The sequence below is a fragment of the Schistocerca serialis genome, chromosome 8, assembly GCF_023864345.2.
Source record: "Schistocerca serialis cubense isolate TAMUIC-IGC-003099 chromosome 8, iqSchSeri2.2, whole genome shotgun sequence".
NCBI classification, from domain to species: Eukaryota; Metazoa; Arthropoda; class Insecta; order Orthoptera; family Acrididae; genus Schistocerca; species Schistocerca serialis.
In genome coordinates, this window is record NC_064645.1 from 558,887,261 (window position 1) to 558,910,373 (window position 23,113).

At 37.9% G+C, this 23,113-nt stretch overlaps 1 protein-coding gene across 1 annotated transcript in view; it reads left to right on the forward strand.

Annotated features, from left to right (window-relative positions):
• Nucleotides 1–23,113, forward strand: part of LOC126416783 (SUMO-activating enzyme subunit 1) — a 55,945-nt gene that overhangs the window by 22,862 nt on the left and 9,970 nt on the right. The window contains exons 3-5 of the mRNA XM_050084645.1: nucleotides 12,670–12,929; nucleotides 13,069–13,238; nucleotides 14,846–14,990. Coding sequence (XP_049940602.1) covers nucleotides 12,670–12,929; nucleotides 13,069–13,238; nucleotides 14,846–14,990 — 575 coding nt within the window. The remainder of the gene's footprint in view (nucleotides 1–12,669; nucleotides 12,930–13,068; nucleotides 13,239–14,845; nucleotides 14,991–23,113) is intronic.

The window sequence follows — 23,113 nt, forward strand, 5'->3', positions numbered from 1 at the left end:
CCCTCTCTGCTACATGGAGCACATACGATCTCACATCCCAACAGCCTGCCAGGGGAGCTGAAACATCTCAGAATGCGGTTCCAAAAGGATGATTACTCTTATAAACAAATGTAATTTGTTCCGATCAAAGCAAGTTCAGTGTAGGGATACAAACAAAGATGTGGAGGCATCCTCTGCCACCCATAAGCAACATGTCTTCAAGAGTTTAAAGAATCACCAAAGTATGTGTTTCATTTACTGACAAAATAATGAATCTGTTACATCCAATACAAGACTATCTCTGCCATAGAAAACTTGATGTACATAAGGTCGTGTGCCAGTATGGGAAGTCATATTGGGCAGACATGTCACATCATGTGAGAATGCTTTATTGAACATCCTCGACATATAAGCCGGGCCCAGCATGAGAAGTCGGCTGTAATGGACCATTGTCTGAAGGGCATCTCATTTTATGAGAATGCTGATTTTTGCTTGAACCTCTTTATTATTTTCGTCAGACTTCTGCTTCTCGGTTCAATGCTTTGCCGATTTTCATTTTTTATTCAAAATTCTTATTAGGATCAAACACAGCCACGATAAGAGAATGGGTGCCATAAATGATATCCAGACATGGTGCTTCGGTTCCAGAAAGGGCACGGAACCATGCTTCAACATACAGTGATATGGGAAATACAAATAGTACAAATTGCATTCTCTTCTTATGTTTCTAGTACAAATCAGGGGACATAAATATTTTCATACAATAAATAACTTGCACCATCCACCTCACACGATAACCTCCAAAACACAGAAAATTGGTATACGAGACAGTGCTCCAGTAAGAGAGATTGCAGTATATTCTAAAACTGAAACATTCGAGGTTGATATTGTCAGACCTGTGTTTCCGAAGCTTATCTTTTCTTCAAGGTGTATACGACCCGGGACAACTGCGAGACCCGGGATGTTGTTGTTGTTGTGGTCTTCAGTCCTGAGACTGGTTTGATGCAGCTCTCCATGCTACTCTATCCTGTGCAAGCTTTTTCATCTCCCAGTACCTACTGCAACCTACAACCTTCTGAATCTGCTTAGTGTATTCATCTCGTGGTCTCCCTCTACGATTTTTACCCTCCACGCTGCCCTCCAATACTAAATTGGTGATCCCTTGATGCCTCAGAACATGCCCTACCAACCGATCCCTTCTTCTGGTCAAGTTGTGCCACAAACTTCTCTTCTCCCCAATCCTATTCAATACTTCCTCATTAGTTACATGATCTACCCATCTAATCTTCAGCATTCTTCTGTAGCACCACATTTCGAAAGCTTCTATTCTCTTCTTGTCTAAACTATTTATCGTCCATGTTTCACTTCCATACATGGCTACACTCCATACGAATACTTTCAGAAATGACTTCCTGACACTTAAATCAATACTGGATGTTAACAAATTTCTCTTCTTCAGAAACGCTTTCCTTGCCATTGCCAGTCTACATTTTATATCCTCTCTACTTCGACCATCATCAGTTATTTTGCTTCCCAAATAGCAAAACTCCTTTACTACTGTAAGTGCCTCATTTCCTAATCTAATTCCCTCAGCATCACCCGACTTAATTAGACTACATTCCATTATCCTTGTTTTGCTTTTGTTGATGTTAATCTTATATCCTCCTTTCAAGACACTGTCCATTCCATTCAACTGCTCTTCCAAGTCCTTTGCTGTCTCTGACAGAATTACAATGTCATCGGCGAACCTCAAAGTTTTTATTTCTTCTCCATGAATTTTAATACCTACTCCGAATTTTTCTTTTGTTTCCTTTACTGCTTGCTCAATATACAGATTGAACAACATCGGGGAGAGGCTACAACCCTGTCTTACTCCCTTCCCAACCGCTGCTTCCCTTTCTTGCCCCACGACTCTTATAACTGCCATCTGGTTTCTGTACAAATTGTAAATAGCCTTTCGCTCCCTGTATTTTACCCCTGCCACCTTTAGAATTTGAAAGAGAGTATTCCAGTCAACATTGTCAAAAGCTTTCTCTAAGTCTACAAATGCTAGAAACGTAGGTTTGCCTTTCCTTAATCTTTCTTCTAAGATAAGTCGTAAGGTCAGTATTGCCTCACGTGTTCCAGTGTTTCTACGGAATCCAAACTGATCTTCCCCGAGGTTGGCTTCTACTAGTTTTTCCATTCGTCTGTAAAGAATTCGTGTTAGTATTTTGCAGCTGTGACTTATTAAGCTGATAGTTCGGTAATTTTCACATCTGTCAACACCTGCTTTCTTTGGGATTGGAATTATTATATTCTTCTTGAAGTCTGAGGGTATTTCGCCTGTTTCATACATCTTGCTCACCAGATGGTAGAGTTTTGTCAGGACTGGCTCTCCCATGGCCGTCAGTAGTTCCAATGGAATATTGTCTACTCCGGGGGCCTTGTTTCGACTCAGGTCTTTCAGTGCTCTGTCAAACTCTTCACGCAGTATCGTATCTCCCAATTCATCTTCATCTACATCCTCTTCCATTTCCATAATATTGTCCTCAAGTGCATCGCCCTTGTATAGACCCTCTATATACTCCTTCCACCTTTCTGCTTTCCCTTCTTTGCTTAGCACTGGGTTTCCATCTGAGCTCTTGATATTCATACAAGTCGTTCTCTTATCTCCAAAGGACTCTTTAATTTTCCTGTAGGCGGTATCTATCTTACCCCTAGTGAGATAGGCCTCTACATCCTTACATTTGTCCTCTAGCCATCCCTGCTTAGCCATTTTGCACTTCCTGTCGATCTCATTTTTGAGACGTTTGTATTCCTTTTTGCCTGTTTCACTTACTGCATTTTTATATTTTCTCCTTTCATCAATTAAATTCAATATTTCTTCTGTTACCCAAGGATTTCTACTAGCCCTCGTCTTTTTACCTACTTGATCCTCTGCTGCCTTCACTACTTCATCCCTCAAAGCTACCCATTCTTCTTCTACTGTATTTATTTCCCCCATTCCTGTCAATTGCTCCCTTATGCTCTCCCTGAATCTCTGTACAACCTCTGGTTCTTTTAGTTTATCCAGGTCCCATCTCCTTAAATTCCCACCTTTTTGCAGTTTCTTCAGTTTTAATCTACAGGTCATAACCAATAGATTGTGGTCAGAGTCCACATCTGCCCCTGGAAATGTCTTACAATTTAAAACCTGGTTCCTAAATCTCTGTCTTACCATTATATAATCTATCTGATACCTTTTAGTATCTCCAGGGTTCTTCCATGTATACAACCTTCTTTCATGAGACCCGGGATAAACCCAGGAATTTTTTCATCCAGGAGGAAACGGAAAAACTCAGGAATATTTTAAAATTTAGTTTTCAGTTAAATTTTTGTAATTTTGACTGGTAAGAAACAATACTCTAACAAAGGATATTACTGTATCTGGCTACTGCAGAATAATACTGCTGCAATAAAACATGAACGAGAGAAAACAAACGAAAATAAAACTTAAGTTGCAAAGGAAATGCGCCATATACAACAACCAAACACAGTGCTCATACAAGCGTCTGCCAACGGCAAAATGTGTCAAAGGCTTTACGAAGACTAGGCAATGCTCCATAACAACAAATTGCCTCCGATGAGCGTGACATCACAACTGTTTACATTAGATTTGTTTGAGCAGCTGCAAGCAGGCTCATGCGCATGCACAGTTGACCAGCGCATGTGTAGTACCTTCTCCCACTTCTGTCTACAGAACTGTGGCTGTTAGCTGTATAAGCAATAGCAGCCAGATGCTACCCAGAAAAATTTTATTGGTGTTAACGAGCTGCCAGATTCACTAAGGGCAAACCGGGGTGTCTGCCCAGGGTGACAATTTCAGGAGGGAGGGGGTCGCCAAATTTATATTCTTGAGGAAAAAAAACATTGTATCACAAAGCACCTAGTATTCAGCGCACTTTGGTCTATCAGTTATTCATATGATTTTGAAATGCATCCCTGTTGGTTTTTGGACATATTCTAAGTTTATTTCTGAATGAATTGTAAGTTGATTTTTGAATGCGTGCATAGTGTATGTCATGTCTCTGCCAGGGGACTCCCCATCGCATCTAGAAATAAACTTTCTGGCAGACAGATGCGGACAGGGCTATACAAGTGAGCAGAATAAAGCCGGACGAGTGAATGCCAATTGCTGTCTGATTATGTGGTTGATTGGGTTTGCGAATGATCAGCATTGTTATAATTACAAGCAAAATCCACAGATTCAGACTACCAGAGTGGAAATAAACGACTAAGAGGACGTATTATCTTCTTGGTGTATTCAGGAAAATGAAATTTTGACAGAAAATTTTTGGCTAGACCATTACACTAGTAAGGGCCAGTTGTACAGTCCCCGGTAGCAGCTGCCTAAGTTATATTCTGGGAGTAGCACGGAAAACATGTTGTACGAACACGTAATAACGCCTACCCGAAGAATAGACGCGGAATAATAAGTTTTGACACTGGCAGCAATAGTTACAGAATTAGTGAAGACAAGATTGATTTTTTTTTTTTTTTTTTTTTTAAGAAGAGGAAGGAAAAGAAACGGGGCCATTACACAAATTATGGAAGAATACGACGATTCCAAATTCATGTAAAAAGTTACTACTACTACTTTTTGATCTCATGTTTGAGAAGCTGGAGCGTATGAATGAAGTGTAAAACTATTTACGAAGATAAAGCGTTTTGCTTGTAGTAGGCCTAATAGGCATTTGATATTGGTACTTCATGAATTATATTCTGTTGTGTTATAAAAATGACCATTTTGCTATTTGTGTGTACGCACTACTAAACAGTGATATTGCTACTGGCTGACTACATCACGTGTCGAATGCTCTGAATATCCTCTGTCATCGGCTGGCGACACCACGTAAATGAGCTAAGACTGGCTTACAAAAGCGCTTCACAATCTCGATTTCAATGCTTCGGAAAGTAACATGCGGTGTTTGGTGGAATTCGAATTTATACTTTCGTAATACGAAAATAATGCAGCGTACATGCTGCTGCATATCAAAGATCTTTCCAAAACATGGTTTTTTAAATTTATTTATTTGTTTTTTAATGGGTTTCGTTTTTCAAAGGGCCGGGAAATTCTGTGCCGGTGTATAAACCATAACCATTCAAAGATTGATAAGTTTTACAGTTCCTAGGAAAAGTATGCTGTCACTTAACATGGAAAAAGTGTATTTTCACCTGAGACGAAGTGTATTTTTAATTGGGAAAGATCCAGGATTTATTTCTTTTGTCCATGCATACACCCTGTTCTTGGAAACCACTTTTGAATGTGATTTTATGTATCTGATGTCTATCAGATAAATAAGAGACCTTTTTCCAAAATATTTTCAATCAAACCATAATCATCATCATCATCATCATAGGTATTTGATGCTGGTCCTGTTAAAAATTAGCAGTGTAACTCTGTGTTGAAAATCACAGTCAGAGACAGTTCCTCAGGCATCTTTTGCATTGCCTTCTCTTTTCTGTAGTAAGTTAAATGACTGAAATGTGCCTAGAATTTAATTACCAGAATTGAATGTGTAGTTAATTTTTCTTTTCCTTTACTTTCAAACAGATTTATATATAAAGTTTATTTTGTAAGTAGTTACAGATATATCTTAATGAATTGTCAAATTTTGTATTTGCTCCCACTTCTTCTCAACTGATGACAGAATTGAACTGGGCCCTACTTTTAACTGTCAATGGCTAGCTTCTTCAATAGTTATCAACTTGCAACAATCTTATGAAATATTTTTGTAGTTAGCTCCCTTACTGATAGAAAGATTCTAATTTTAGTTTTCAGTTTTTCAGCCCCTGTGTAGCAATTTGTCATTGTTCCCCAAGAAATATAGGCTTTCTGCACATCTAGTGTGGCACTTAGATGTACAGTTAATTTACACAACCCACAAAAATTAAATGAGAACCATTGACATTTTCTAGACAAATGTCAATTTATTTTCAGTTATTTCACACGAGTAACACCCGAATAAATATATTGTCTTCCATAAATAAACTTTAGACGAAAACACCGTATGTGCAGTGGTCACTACCCACCCTTAAAAGTGATAGACAGCAATGGCAGAATATATTGTTGTGATATGTCGTCGAAAGGGACGGCACGGTTGTTGCCGCAGGGTCAGTGACCTGACAAGAGAACATAATCGATTAAGGAAAATGAAATAACCGAGAACGTATTTATCATGCAGAAGTGATATTTTGTGACATTGACAGTCATGTGTCTTCAAATTTTCCAATTTTGAAGGCTTGGGGTCATCGTTACCCTTATCCTGTTGTTGTTGTTGTTGTTGTTGTTGTTGTTGTCTTAAGTCCAGAGACTGGTTTGATGCAGCTCTCCATGCTACTCTATCCTGTACGAGCTTCTTCGTCTCCCAGTACCTATTGCAACCTACACCCTTCTGAATCTAATTAGTGTATTCATCTCTTGGTCTCCCTCTACGACTTTTACCCTCCACGCTGCCCTCCTTATCCTACAGATTCCAAATTTTACATAGTTCAATTTTTGACTGAATGGAACTGATGGGATTCAGTAACCCCAGAAATATTATTAATTACTAAAAATTTTAAAAGTGCCGTATAAGAGCTGCCCGTGTGTATGAAAATTAAACTGTCAGATCGTAAAGACAGTAAAACAGTGAAGCAGACCTGTTGACCTGCAATTATCTCCAGGAAACAAAGCATTCAGTTCTGTCAGTAGAGAGTGCTTCCCACCTTTTTCTGAGGGTCCCTCCTGACTGACCTGTCCTTCCTCTCTCCCATATTCCCATCCCACATCTCTCTACCTTGTCTGAGGAAGGAGCTAGCAGTTCTGAAATCTAGGGTAGTGCCCATCACTTTTACCTTTATACACTGTCAATCAGCGGAAATGAAAATTTCTCTCCCTGAAGGTGAGTTCTGCCTCACAATTTTATAGTCTTCCCAATTGAATTTTTCTTTTGATAAAATCATTTAGGCAAATACAGAAAGCTAAAACATGGCTTCATCTTGTTGTGACAGCAGTAGCATTCAAAAGTGACAGTTATTCCCAAGTGGCTATGTAGAAGCAAACACATTTATTTAAGTCACTGTGCATATGGTTGTTAACAAGTTCAATAATGAAGTGGGCCGTAAAGTCTAAATAACAGAATCAAATGATTACTTCAAATTAATAATAAAAATAGACTGCAAAGTCCAAATAATGTAATCAATTAGTCACTTTAAATGTGAATTTATGACACTAAGTCCAGGTATGGAAGTAAAGTTAACTTATCTACTGAGTCCAGTTGCTATATGTTAATCAGTCACTTGGAGGCTAAGTCTAACTGAAGGTTAATTGTTCACTTGGAGCCAAAGTATAGCCAGAAGACTACCTGTTCGTGCAGCAGTTGAGTCCGACGAGGCGTGACGGGACGATGAGAGCGATGGCATAACGCTGGTGATCGCACAGCTGCTCACCGACTTTGTTGGAGTAAAGTGTATCTGAGACTGGCTCTGCACTGAAATTGGCTCGCTACTTGCTGTGCAGCCACTTAAATATTCATTTCACGGGAGGTTACTTGTTTTGTTCCGAGGCGGACACGTTACTGTCTTAGAGAAATAATCCAACGATTGTAGCGCTGCGCCGTCTTGGTGGTGTTGCTGCTCCCGTGGGTAGTGACACTGGCACTGCAAGTTTTCTGCAGAACCTCCCACAGACCAGCTGCTAAGCGTGTGGTTATTTACAAGTGATGTATAACGTCCAGTCCTGCTTATCAGAAATTTACTCCTGCTGGTGCAGTAACTTAGTGGACTTGACTGTGTTGCAGTGTAGTTGAAGTACTGTGATACTGCATAGCACTTAGTGTCTGCACATGTTTTTGCAGCTTTTATCTGGTCCCTTCTAATTGTAGGTCTTAGCAAATGCCTCAGTTATTTTAAAGTTTGTTCATAAGAACACTGTTATTTTTGTTTATTTATTAAATGCTTTCAGAGTTGTACATTATATTTTTATCCAAACACCTCCTATTAAAACTTACATCTCTCCTCATACATTGAAACTCACCACATGAGTTGTCAATCTACAATTAGTGATTTGCTAAATTGATGTCAGTTGCTCAACATCTTTATTAAAAGGAAAGTGCTGCCCTCAAATCCGGTGTCATGTCAGGTAAACGAGGCAGGCGTCATACATATTCCGTGTTCAAAATGTCAACATTTTCAGAGTTTGAGATTTGGACAGAACAGTTAGCGCTAATGAGGTGCGTGGCAGTGTGTCTCAACAGTTCATAGGCGAAGTAACGTTGTTAAACTGTTCGCTTTGATCCTGTGCCCATTACACATGTTGTACAAATGGAGATGATATTTTAATTACTGACGACGCCTTTTGGCATAATTGTTTTATTATTCTCCAGTGCATGATGTAATTTTAGTAAGTACTAAAGATTGTGTGCCTGTATTACTTTAGCAATTTCACCGTTATTTAAGCTTCTGTTTCTCACTTTCGTTGATATGGCTTTTCTAATGAATGTGTCTTTCTATTCAGGAAGTTTTACTTCTGATGAAGGTATATTTATATGTACCGAAACCTTGGTCAAGAATTTTTAAAAAAAAAAAAAAAAAATTCTATCCTGCAACTGTTTTTGGCTGCCATCCTTTATTGTGAAGAATTTTAACAGTTGCTGCTGCAGCCATGTTTAAAATCTTGGAGTGTGTAGAACCTTTGAAATTGAAATAAAATAAAATTGTAGAACTCTCTTAACAGCCCAACTCAAATATCCGGCTTGTCAAGATGAATTATGAAGAGAGTTTACGTGAAATGCACGGAGTGATGAGATAAATTGAATGTACGATTATTCTACCTCTAGTCTGAAGATGCCTCACATTGGACAGAGTGAGAATTTCTTAAAAGCTTCTTCAACAAATAATCATCCTCGGTGACAAGTTCTCATTTCTAATTTAGCACAGTTTTTACATCTGTAGGCTTAAGGAAATTCCAGGAGGCTATAGACAAGTGATTAAATTTGTTCATTGGGTTTTTTCATTGTACTCTGTTCACATAGTGCTACTTCTTAATTTCTGTAATGAGAACCCATATATTTTTACCTGAATTGAATTTGACTGATAAATTATAATATATGTACATTATATTTTTATCCAAACACCCGTATTAAAACTTACATCTCTCCTCATTCATTGAAACCCGCCACAAGAGTTGGCAATCTACAATTAGTAATTTGCTAAATTGATGTCAGTTGCTCAGCATCTTTATTAAAAGGAAAAGTGCTGCCCTCAAATCCAGTGTCATGTCAGGTAAATGAGGCAGGTGTCATACATATCCCGCGTTCAAAATGTCAACATTTTTAATCCTTTGTGAGCTTTTACTTTGTCACTGATTTGTGCAAAAGTAAGTGCCTTTTCTTTGAGTCTGGACATCCCAAAGAACAACAGGGAATAACAATTACACACGTTGCATTGTCCATCCAATGGATTGTTAATCGGAAATCTGGTCTTTGCCAAGAACAAAGTGATCTTTTTTATCACAACTGGCATTTCTTTTTATGTAGTGGTTGGAGCTTTGTTGGGTAGACAAAACACGGCAGACAGATACAGGTGATTGGGATTCATATCGCAGTAGTCCCTTAACTTTGTCGCATTTCCACAGTTGCTGCAGTGCTTAATTTTTTAGGACTACTTGAAACAAATCTCTTGGTTTAAGCCCACTGACAGTTAATTTGACACATTGTGAAATACAAATTTCTATAAACATTTTTGTGTGTACTACAGTCAGTCCAGTATTTGGGTAATTACCAGATGTTGTCAATAATTTGATGTGTGCATTCATCTGCAATAATTTTTCTTGTGTAATTTTCTACCATGGCAACTGTTAGTAGATGTTAAGCACATAGTTCATCTTTGGGAGATAGCCTTTGTCATTTCAACTCATGAAAATGATTTCATGCTGCTGACATGGAAGAGGTTTTCTCATAAATTGTGGTGGTGCTCTTTTACGGTTAAATTTTTGTTGTTAATACTGAAAATGACACGCACATATTTGGTGAGGTTCATACAAAATGTAACTTGACTGCAAGTTTGGTTTTACTGCCTTATATTCCAGCATGTTGTAAGAGGCACAGTTGTTAATGTGCTCTGAGTTTTATCATTTCTCTTTGATGTCCAGATGTGTTTGTGCCTAATGGTCTTAAGCTCCACACTGCATTTTCAGCATGTTCATAATGCTCATTAGGTTTCGCATTATGACACTGACTGTGTTCACAACGTTTCCATGCTGTTTGATGAGATATTACTCATTGGTTTTGATGAGATATTACTCATTGGTATTGTAAAATGTGGCCTTGTCAAAGTCTTCAGTTGTTACAGGCTATTCTGGGATTCAAAGGTGCAGCAGTGTTAAAAAGAGTGCCATACAATACTGTTATGAATAAATTCTTCATGAGCGGGTTACATTTTTCAAATTAATGTGGCTTTGCCTTCCTTTGCAAGACGTAATATCTTGTTGCTGTTACCATACATCATATAGTCAATTTGACTGATGCTACTAGGGCATTCAAACTATATAAGTTCTTTTAATTAATTTATTTCATTTATGCCTGAGCAGGAAGTCTTGCAGAGTGTTGTTTTCTCACATTAGACATTTTTGTCACAGTTAAGAAATAGCGGGATTTATTGATAGTAATTTTTTGTGGCTTGTAATAGCTGTGCTTTTGTTCTACAGTATTAATTTTTATTGTGTTAACCGGTTTTCAGCTTACAAGGCCATCTTCAGACATTTACTGAGTATTGTCACCAAAGAAGTTACAATTTTTGCAAACAACAGTGCCTATCGCAAATAATGTGATAGGCATAACCTTCTAAAGAAGGGCACTAATTGCCCGAAACAGGTCAAGAAATTTAATTTTAGGCAACTGGTTGCTTATGATTTCATTATGTTTTATGTATACTCATTGTGGTAAATCAATATTTCACATCAGTGGCATCTGTCTGCCCACTCAGGATAGTTTCCAGTTGTGCTGTGTTCCTGTAGCTATGTGGAAATTTGCACTTAAAATTTGTGTGTGTGTATGTGAGAGGGTGGGGGGGGGGGGGGGGGGCACGCCTTGATTCCTGGTGTGGTCAGTGATAGGGGGCACATATTATCCTGTCAGTAAAAGTTCCGCCAGTCCTATTTGTGAATAGAGCATGGGTAGAATGACTTCTGATATGCCACTGTGTGAGCTGTTATTGGTCAAATCTACTTTCACAATTCCTGTTTGAGCATTGGTCACTATCTGTTAAGGTGTTGTACATTCCGGGATTCTTTCCTGAGAAGCAACCATTGTGACTTCTGTAAACAACTTTTGCAACATATTACACATCTTTCTGTGACACTCTGGTAAATTTAACAAAACCATGACTGTTTGCTCTGAACTTGTTTGTTTAGGTTTGATGTCCGTGTTATTTCAAGCTAATACAAATCGCATGTAGCATTTTAGTGTAGTTGCCAGAGCAATGACAGTCGTGCCAAATTTGCCAACGTTTATGCGCTATGACACTCAGTTATTCACAAGACTAAGAAATTAATTGATACTCTTTGGCAGTGGTGTGTTGAACATCACTAAATTTGCAGTGCTTACAGTCAATCATTTACTGGAATAGTTGCAAGAACAAGATTCATTTTTCTGTAATGGGTATTATTTAACTTGTTGCTAAAGTTAAAATTTAAAAAGGAAAGTGTGTATTGCATCCTTGCTGTAACCTAGGATACAGATTTAACTGAAGAATGATCACTTCATAGACGTGCAGTTATTATTTGTGAATGAGGCCATATTATGTGTGAAGCTTGCAGCTAGTCCAGCCTTGCGCCTTTTTGTGAGCAATGCTTTTGCTGACTGAGTGACTCAGAAGTGACTGGTGACTCACGCTTTGTTCTTAGCATCAGTTCAATCTCTACCTGTACCTCTACCTCTGACTGATAATGGCCTGAGGACATTTCACAGCTGCATACGTTGTATCACCTGGTTAATTTGTTACTGCTTTTAAGGTCTTTTCTATTTTGATTTTCTGTCTGAGTAAGTGACTTTGCTCACTATGAAGAGTTGTGTTTATATGGTTCAGAAAATGGAATTAAGTATATGAAAAATATTTTTTCCTCAGTTTGATACGATGTAGATTGAAGATCGTTAAAAGTTGTGATATTGTACATTTGGTACAACAGAAGTACTGAAAACATCAAAAATTGGTGTTAATGCTGTTAGAGGCAGAGGAAAACTTATGATTAATTAGCACAACAGCAACTTTTTAGCAAGCCTAACAGGCACACAATTGAGAAACTGACTTTGATCTTCATTTTCTTTTGATAGTAGAAAGAAATGGAAGAAATTAACAGCCAAAGTTCAAATACCAATATGCAGGCAGGTCGTAGATAAATCTGAGCAATATGATGTACATGACAATGAAATTTATGTATAAAAGATGGAAATGACAGGTGCCAGTGGATCGAAAGGTGTAAGCTGGCAAATTGGTCTGAAACTGAAATGCGAATATCATCCTAAAAGTTGACAAACTAATGAGTGATGGGCAAATGGAATTTGACCTTACTTCTGATCACATTCACTCTCACTTCTACACATTTTGATCATTTGCTAAAATGATCTTTTGTAAATGGTGGACCACCAAAGAAAACCTGTAATACTAGCTACTGTCTTTCTTTATCCTCAGAGAGCAGAGTCTTCACTGACACGAGTAAAAGGTTTGAATCCAATGGTGGAAGTCATAGCAGACACAGAAGCTGTTTCAGCTAAGCAGGATGCATACTTCACACAGTTCGATGTTGTCGTAGCAACAGATCTCCGACCATGGTCTGAGGCACTGAGAATTAATGCTGCCTGTCGTTTAGCTGGAGTCAAGTTCCTCTGTGGTGGAGTCTGGGGTTGCTTTGGATTCACGTTTGCCGATTTGCTGCTCCATGAGTATGCAGAGTAAGTAGTAAAGTGATGAAGTGCTGTTTGATCCAAGTTATAATCATTTCAGTCAGCAAAAGCAGTTAGTAAAGTAGTAAGAGATCTGTGTATTATTGTAAATTAATATTTATGAAAATTTTTGTTTCTTTTCCCTCAGAGATGTAATTCAGCATTCTGCAGAGAAAAAGAAAGGCGAACAAACTAAATTAACAGTGAAAAATACAGCAGAATTTGTTCCATTTCGGGATGCTCTGGAAGTTGATTGGCGTTCTGAGCAATATTCTAACAAGCTTTCTAAGATGGATTGTTGTTACTTTCTTATGAAAGGTATGTACTTACGATTAATTCTGCTCTCTTTCTGCATTAAAGTATGTAGTTTAATAGTGTTCATAACTGAAATACAACTTCACTTCTGTCAGCCAAAGCCTGTATGAAAAATAATTTTGTGCTTTACATCCCTAAATATGGAACTTTCACATATACTTGCTCATTCACACAAACTGAACTAGTTATAGTGGACACTTCTGGCCTTTATTAGCATAATTAGATGTCTAAAAAATGAAAATTGATTGTGTAGTTAACACTCAATTCTACTTCATTCATTAAAATAAAACTCACATTATAAAACCTGTGGCCACGTTTTTTAGCAGAAATTTGTTTCGCATGTAGGTGAAGCAACCAGTAAAAGTGATCTTTACAGTACACAATACAATTGCTGGAATTTTGTATAAGATTTCATGTTGCTGAGATACTTGGGGGGAAAAAGAAGTGATAGATTAGATAAAATGATTAATTATTTTTGGGGGAAAGGGGGGGGGGGGGGCAGGGCAGAGAGAACTTGAAGGCACTGAAAAGGATTCAGCCTGCATGTAACTTATTGGAGGTAACACTACTGCAGGCATCATAATCACCATTGTCCCTGACTGAAGCTGAATTTGACGTAGCATATTTTTTTTTTTTTTTTTTTTTTTTTTTTTTTTTTTTTTTTTTTTTTTTTTTTTTTTTTTTGACCAAAATTTTGTTTGGTTACCTGTTATGGTTTCCCTGTAACTGGTGAAGATTTGTTAGAAACTGTAGATATGCTACAAAGTTGTTATGATGACAAAAGTTGCACTAGTGTGGTATCTGCAGTTCTTGCAGGTAAATATTGAACAGTATAAAGTGTTTACCTAAAAGGAGATGCAGCATCATCTATGTTGAGTGAATTCACATTTCAGCACAATTTCCAGTTACACACTTCAGAACCAAAAGCAAACAGGCATTGTAAGATGTGGAAAGGAATAAGGCTATGATAGTTGGACAGTTGATTTTCTATCTGGGTATCAGTTACTCTTCTAATGACATTAATCTTTTTAATACTTTGGTCAAGACTTTTTTACAGTGACAAACCAGCAAAAAATAGATAAACATTGGCTCAAATGGTAAATCAAAATTATAGTTGCTGTAATGGATATGAACTTACTCAAAATAAATGTGCATACTGACTTGATTTGAAATTGTGACTCTCGGAGATGAGGCAATCTAATTTGAACAACCCTTTGTGATATTCTGTGCTCACTACATGCAGTTCTGGTTTTTGCTTCTTTCCTTCACTTCCACCATTGCACTCTACCACCACATCCCCACCCTCACCCATCCACTCTCTCTACTTACCCTCTTTGCAATCGCTCTAACCCCCCCCCCCCCCCCCCCCCCCAAAAAAAAAAAATCACTTCCACCAGTTTGTGTTATCTCATAGGCCTCTGTTTGACTGGGGGGGGGGGGGGGTTAAGTGTACTTTCCTGGACCTTCATTATTACCCACCATACTCAAAACTCAATTCACCATGTAAAAACGTCACATTAGGCTAAGATATTAGTTCTTTATGCTTAAAATTGTGCGACACTTTGATGTCTTGACTGAGAGTTGTTAAAGCTGTTATTTCATATTTCCAGTGTTAATGAAGTTTTGTGATGAAAAAGGACGTGAATTGAACCCCAGCAAACGAGAGGAAGAAATTGCTGAACTTAAGTCATTAGCATCCGAAGAACTGAAGAAGCTCGGCGTTCATGACGATATGATCCCTGATAAAATGTTTGGGTATGATCGGTTCTCTCAGTGTTAAACTTTTTTACGAACTTCCAACATGCTGGAATAATTGTAGGTCAGCAACTTCTGTTAATAAGTTCGACGGAAAATGTGCCAAAGTTGCAAATTTCACCTTTTTTTTATTTTCTTGATGACTAGTTTTGGGCTGGGACCCATTTTCACATCATCAAAATGATATGTCCAAAAATACGAGAACTATATCAAACATATATACGTATTATCAAGTACAAAAGACAGTTATCTGCATGCACTGTAACAGCTATGAAGTGTAAATGAACAGTTACAGCACCTACAGATAACTGTTCATTTGTACTTCATTATACATATATATTTTTGCCATGGTTCTTGTATTTTTTGAAATACTATTTTTACTATCTGGATCATTTGAAAGGGGGTCCCAGAATGATACTAATCATCTAGTAAATAAAAAATGTGAAATTTGCAAGTTTGGTTGGTTTTCCATTGTACTGATAAAACTTTTTTGACTCGCATATATTTTGCAAGCTCTGTTTTGCACTGTTTTGAGTGTCAGAATACTTCTGGTGCAATAATATGTATAGTTTCCAGTTTTCATGATGCTTTTTGACCCTTCATATTCTCTGTTCACTGAATTCAGAGTATTCATATTTTTCCCCGGATTGATGACTATGGAATGTTGTTCGAGGTCTGTTCAAAAATTTCCAAAACTTTCACAATTTCACACCAATGGTATGTTGGAATGACGTGTGGTTGGTATCCCTGCATACAACTGTGTGTAATGTGTATCTGCCAGAAGTTTCATTGTTGTATGTCTGTTAGTTATTGTTCAGTGCTGTATTGAGTAACATGTTGTTTTGTTCGGTTTGCGAATTTTGAGATGAGTGAGTTAGAGGAGCAACGCATCTGCATTAAATTTTGCATGAAACTCAAGAAAATCGTTACAGAGACACAACAAGTGATACAGTGTTACAAATGGTTCACACGGTTTAAAAATCGCTGGATGCAAGCTAAAGATGACCCTCGTTCAGGACACCCTTCAACGTGTACAGACGATGCTCATGTCATGAATGTCAACGAAACTGTGTGTGCCAATCTAAGACTGATTGTCCAAGATATTGCAGAAGAATGTAACATTTCAGTTGTAACATGTAATGAAATCCTGACACAGCATCTTGGAGTGCATTGTGTCACCGCCAAGTTCATCTCACGGCTCATGAGTCAAGACCACAAAGACCTTTGTCTCGCAATCTGTGAAGAGGTTTTGAATCACTCAAATGAGAATGAGATGTTCCTTAAGAGAATCGTAATTGGTGATGAGATGTGGGTCTACAATTACGATGTTGAGACCAAGGTTGAATTTTCACAGTGGGTTGGGAAAGGTTATCTGAGACCAAAAGAAGCTCGTCATGTCAAATGTCAAATCCATGCTGATAGTTTTCTTTGACCTTGAAGGATTAATTCATCATTAATTCGTACCACAGGAACAAACAATTTATTGATGGTATTATCGGGACGTGTTGTGGCATGTGTAATGAAGTGTGAGAAGGAAACGGCCTGAAATGTGGCAAAATATTTCAGGCTCTTGTATGACAATAACGCACCCACTCGTTCATCCCTATTTTGTGCGAGATTATTGCACCAAAAAATGCAGTGCTGTCTCATCCTCCATACTCTCCAGAACTGGCCCCTGTGATTCTAAAGTTGAAAACTCCATTAAAAGGAAGAAGATTTGCAATGATAGACAAGAAAAAGAAAATTCGCAGATGGCACTTCACGCAATCCAGTAAGAGGCCTACCAAGACTGCTTCCAGAAGTGGAAACTGTTTTGGGAGTGGTGTATCAGTTGTGGAGAGTATTTTGAAGGACCAGCAGACACTGTGAATTACAGATGGGCTGTGAGTGGGTGTTGATTAAATTAATGGGGGAAGTTGAAAACTTGTGCCAGGCTGCAATTTGAACCTGAGTCTCCAGCTTACTGAGCAGAATCACTGACCATTGTGTCACCAAGACACAATTATCATCACAACTGCATGGACTACCCTAACACACCTGGTGTCAGACCCAAATTCTCAGCTTACCCATGCACTACTACTGTACTGCCCCTTGGCCATTATTCTCATTACTTGTGGCTTTTCAGTGATTTTCTTAAAAGTTTGAGCTGGTGTGCATCCCCACTGAAGAGATCATTGGCTGTTTTTGCCTTTATTGTATATATGTGGTGTCTGTTCTTTCAGACAAAATGCTGCGAGTAACGAGGGCAAATGGCGGTACATTAGTAATGTGTGGATAAGTTGAGAATTTGATGGGAGGCTTGCTATGGTAGTCTATGCAGTTGCAAGGATCACTGTGGCCGTATGGCGCTGTCATCAGTGCATCTGTCTAGAAGTGTAAGACCCAGTTCAAATCCTGGTCCGGCACAAATTTTCAACTTTCCCCATTTATTTAATCAATGCACACTCATAGCCAATGTCCGCAATTTCTTTGTGTGTTATATTTTGTTAATTGTTCAAATGCAGCTATCGTAATCTTGATGTGGTAAAGAAGGGGATCATATTGAACATCCTCGTTAGTGTTGGCTTGAAGATAATTCTTATACTTGACTGGCAGATTTCTTAAGCGCTTGGTAAGACACAAACATAGTCGGTAAAATTAGGGAAAACTATAGTGGCAGCTGTAATAATAAGCAAAGCGTGTTTATTTTTGTAGTGCTTCCCTCATAACCTTCTAATCCATACACTTTTTCTAATTTCTTTCTGCCCTATTGAGTGGACTCTAAAACTATGAATATACTTCAAATTGCTAGGTAATCCTTTGGGCAGTTTTGCGTCCTAGTGCAATGTTAAGCCAGATCTATAAAATCTTTTTTAAAACAGTACAGGGTGTATACACCCTGAAGAATCTGGGAATTTTTTCATCCGGGGGAAATATGGGAAAACCCATGAATTTTTTTGAATTCTGGGAATTTTTCATTGTTTTACTTTTCAGTTAAATTTTTGTAATTTTAGCTGATAAGAAATGATTCTTTAACAAAGAATTCTATTTCATCCCGTATACTGCAGCAATAAAACATAAACAAGAGAATAACACCAAAATAAAATTTTAGTTGCAAAGAAAATGGGTCATCTACAACAACAAAACGCAGTGCACACAAATATCTGCCGACAGCAAAATGTATCAAAGTCTTTAGGACGAAGACTGTGCAATACTTTGTAACAATTGACTGCTCATGATAAGTCTGACATTACAACTGTTTACATTTTTAACAAGTCAAAGGAAAATATTGTCAATGGTGATTTGAGAAGCATTATTTTCAAAGTCAATTTCCTTTTTCGCAAGATGAATTATGTTACTTGTGAGAACGTATGATCAGTTTTTTTAAATTACAGGGCACTTGAGGCTCATTTAAAACTTAACACTTCGAGGACCAGCCATTTGCGCAATTATCTAAAATTTTACTGGCACATTTGTGTTTCGTATACCTTTAAGGGAACACACACTAAAAGAGTCCAAGCTTCAAGGTTAGTTTTCTGTACTTATTTTAGTTCTTTCACAGATTACAGATTATGCAGGAACAATAGCAAAAAGTATAATTAACCTTCAGACAAAAGTGCAATGTGAGTTCTTCAGCAATTTCGCACATAATTGGCTTTACTATGGGAAATTCGAAGTGCTCAATGGAACATTTATTTAGTCAGGTAGCCCACGAAATGTTTGGTGGACAGCAGTGAAATTTATAGTTGTGCTTGTCCAAGATATTCAGCTGCTGCAACTTAGGCTGTGTTCTTAGGATCCTGCCTAACCAAGCCCTCAATGAGAGAGAGAGAGAGAGAGAGAGAGAGAGAGAGAATTTGATGACCAGTATTGTATGTGAAAGCTTAGGTTTTTGTTGCAATTGTGCTGTCTATTTATTAATTTAAGCCATTAACTGTTCCTATTTATGTACTTGCTTACTTATTTTACTTTCCATACCCGAGTAAGAAAATCTAAATACTCTTTTTCCAAAACTCTGCAGATTTAATGGCCTTATCATTGCACAAAAGTAAATCTTCCCACTGTGCAAACAAACACCATTCATGGGCACATGAACAAGTGTTCAGTTGTCAGTGTTCCTCCACATTCACCCTGGACATCTTCAGAATAGCCCAACTAAACCATGTTTACTTTACATTTTGCAACTCCTGTTATTAATTTATTCAGTGCTCTCCATGTACTATACTGTAGTTGGTGTCCTTGTCTAATTTCCGCTTTGGCGTACAGGTTCGTATTTTGCAGTGTGTTTGACCATAGAGACAGGCAGCATGCCTCAAATCGGCCTTCTAGAGGTACTGTCTTCCTTGACTTATTGTTTAGTGGATATGCATTAAGTGCCATGGGTCAATTTGCTGCTTTTGCTCTCTATTTCGCTGGCTGCTTTGGATCTGATATTTGTGTATTTGCACTATTTAAAAGTGATGTTGCTGTAAGCTGACTACATCGCATCCTATGCCCTGAATGTCTGCTGTCATTGTCTGGCGAGATTATGTGACATGAGCTGTGATTGGCTAATGAAAGCGTATCGCTGTCTCGATTTCAGAGCTTCAGAAGCTACTGTACTATATTGTTTCTGTACATGTTGTTTTTTGCTGGGATTTATTTCCTTATGGTTGGTCAGTTTTTGTAGCTCTGAAAGAGGATATATTATCACTTAACACAGGTTTCTTATCTGCATATATGCCCTGCAATGACAATAATAAAGGTGGAATTCAGGCTTTTAAAACCATCCCTAGAGAAAGCTGACTGGAGACATGACAATCTTGGAAGTGATGTTAATTTAAAGTACAATTTGTTTACAAGTGATATGGCATAATTTTTTGAAAGTATTTTCCCAAAAAGGACAGAGTTCAGACTAAGCAGTCACTAAAAAAACTATGGCTCAGTAAAGGAACAAAAACATCCTGTCAGAGGCAGAGAGAGCCACATGTAATACCAAAACATTGAAGTAATTGTGATAAGATAAAATACTATACAACTTATTCTAAAATCCTGCCCGAAGTAACCAGGAAATTAAAAAATTTATGCGATTAGCTCTGACTACAAAATAAAAACAATTTGGAGTGTAACACAGAGAGAAACAGAAGCTCTTCCCTCCAAAAGTGTCAGAAATACTATTCTTAACATTAACTGTATTATAAAAAGGAAAGTTGCTACTCACCATATAGCGGAGATCCTGAGTCGCAGATAGGCACTATCACTGTGGCTTAAGTTGCCTGAGACTGCAGTCATGCATGTGAGTTGCGTTTGTGTTTTCGCACGTGTATGTGTGTGTGTGTGTGTGTGTGTGTGTGTGTGTGTCATCTACTTTTGACGAAGGTCTTACTGGCCGAAAGCCTTATTTGCGACAGTCTTTTTGTTGTGCGTATCTGTGACTCAGCATCTCCGCTATATGAGGAATAGCAACTTCCCGTTTCATAATATTGTTATATTCCATCCTGGATATTCCATTTTTTATTCTTAACATTCACAATTTAAAAATAGTTAACAACAAGGAAATAGCCGAGACTCTTGACAAATATTTTGTAAATGTCGCAGCTCAAATAAATTGTAGTGATTCAGTAGGTGATGCCACAAGTATATTGAAACATGGCTTTACCATACCTTTCAGTCAGATAAGTGTAATCCCCATAACAATTAAAGAAATTTGAAAAATGCCGCTCATTCTTTGAAGAAAAAGAATTCTGCAGAAGTCGATGGTATCTCCAGCAAGCCATTAAAAGTTTGCTGTAATGAAATGAACATGGTCTTAATCCTTAAATTCAATACATCCCTGCACCAAGGAGTGTTTTCAGAGACAGTAAAATACTATCTTCTTATATCTCTTTTGAACAAACATTCAAATTTTCCTGAAAAAGTGTTACATAACAACATGTGGCTACTCCTAAAAACTTAAACATCAGTAAAAGTTACCAGTTGGCATATTCTGTGATCCAACCAAGGCATCTGATTGTGTAGATCACCTGATAATGAGAGACAAAGCCCACCATTAACTACATCTATACTTTGCAAGTCACTTTGAAACACATGGCAGAGGGTACATAGTATTGTAAGATAAAGTGTTTTCCCTGTTCCAGTTGCATACGGATTGCTGGAAGAATGAGTGCCTAAATGCCTCTGTATGCACAGCGATTTGTGTCATCATTTCTTTGCAGTTCCCATGTTAGCGCTTAGTTAGGAGGCTTCCAAATATCTATAGATTCTTCAGTTAACCTTGAAACAGTGTAAGCAAGCTTTTGAAGGGTAATTGACATCTGTGAGTTAAACAAAGTTGTGCCCATTTTTGCCACCCTTCGTAGTATACATTAAATATTACATTAGTCTTATTTGGTGTGGGTCCCGCATACTTGAGCAGTATTGGAAGATGGAATGCACAAGTGATTTATAAACAGTCTCTTTTGCAAACTAACAGACTTTTAGCAGTATCCTGACAATGAACTGAAACCTGCCACCTGCTGTACCCACAGCTGTGTGTATGTTATCATTCCATTTCATATTCCTAAAAAGTGTTCCACCCAGGTATTTGCATGAATTGCCTGATTCCAGTTCTGCTCACTTTTCTGCATTCTGAGAACAGCACAATTTTATATTTCTGAACATTTAAAACACTTTGCCAGTCCTTTGAAATCTTTTCAAGGTCTGTCTGAATTTTTGTGCTGCTTCTTTCACACAGTACTTTGTTATAAATATCTGCATCATCTGCAAAAATTGAGAGGTTACAATTGTCTTTCAGGCCATTAAGGATACAAAGTACTTATAAATGGTGGAAAAATCAAAATGTTTTATGACTTTATTAAATTCTGCAGTCTTTCCTGATTACATTGATATATACATTATAGAGTACCAAATTTTTAAAGTCACGGTCGTGTGTGCCGCCACGCCCCCTTTATTTCTGTTACAGAAACCAGTATTATTTCGAAAAGAACTGTGAACATTCTGTTTCCAGCAATTATATGTATGATACGCATTGTATGTTGGTAATAGTGCAGGTTTCTAGTGTATGTAAACGGTTATCTTTGCTAGTATTTACTTTTGTTATGCTGAAGCAGTTTGTTCACGTGTTACTGAATGTTTGCTACCCAAGTGCTACATATATTTGTGGAAGTACATATTCTTTAGTGTGCAATAAGTACAAACTATGCCACACATTAAGAAGTTCAATAAAAGGAAATTCCGTGGTAACCAGTTCACAAATAAAGTAAGCCATGTTGTTGATAGTAACCTATGTATTAGTTCTTCAGGAAAGAAACTCCCACATACCACACCTCCTGGTGATTATAATTTTTGTGTTAACAATGACGCTGTTTGTGGATTTGTTGTTATTGATGTGGGCATCTTATCTGCTTTGATAAAGGAAGTGGCAAAATGTAAACAATGTGATGGTGTAGGTTCAAATGGCTCTGAGCACTATGGGACTTAACATCTGAGGTCATCAGTCCCCTAGAACTTAGAACTACTTAAACCTAACTAACCTAAGGACATCACACACATCCATGCCCGAGGCAGGATTCGAACCTGCGACCGTAGCGGTCGCGCGGTTCCAGACTGAAGCGCCTAGAACCACTTGGTCACACCGGCCGACTGATGGTGTAGGCTGTCCGGAAATAACTGAACAACAAAGTAGCAGGAAGGGTTTAGTGTCAAAATTAGTTCTGTGTAGATCCTGCAATAAATCTACTTCAAAAATGACTTCGAACATTGTGTACAAGTCATATGATGTGAATTTGAAGTTAATATATGCAATGCCTGCAATAGGAAAAGGCTGTTCAAACGTTTTGTAGTTTGATGGACTTTCCTCCTCCTCCCAGTAGGTTCACCAAGTAAATAAAAATACTTTTAGGTGCCTTGACGGTTGTGTCTAAAGCATCTATGAAACATGGCAGCATTGAGGACATCGTTCCTTGAATGGTGTTGCAAGTGCTACTTCTCTGGAGAATGGAAAAGTTGTTGATATTGAGTGCTTATCTAAGTACTGCCACACCTGCCATGATAACACTGCAGGACATATTAAACAACAGTGTTCTAAGAATTATTATGGTTACTGTGGAGGTATGTAGTGTGATGGAGATCTATAAATATTTCAGAGGTCGGTGCCCATTTATAAA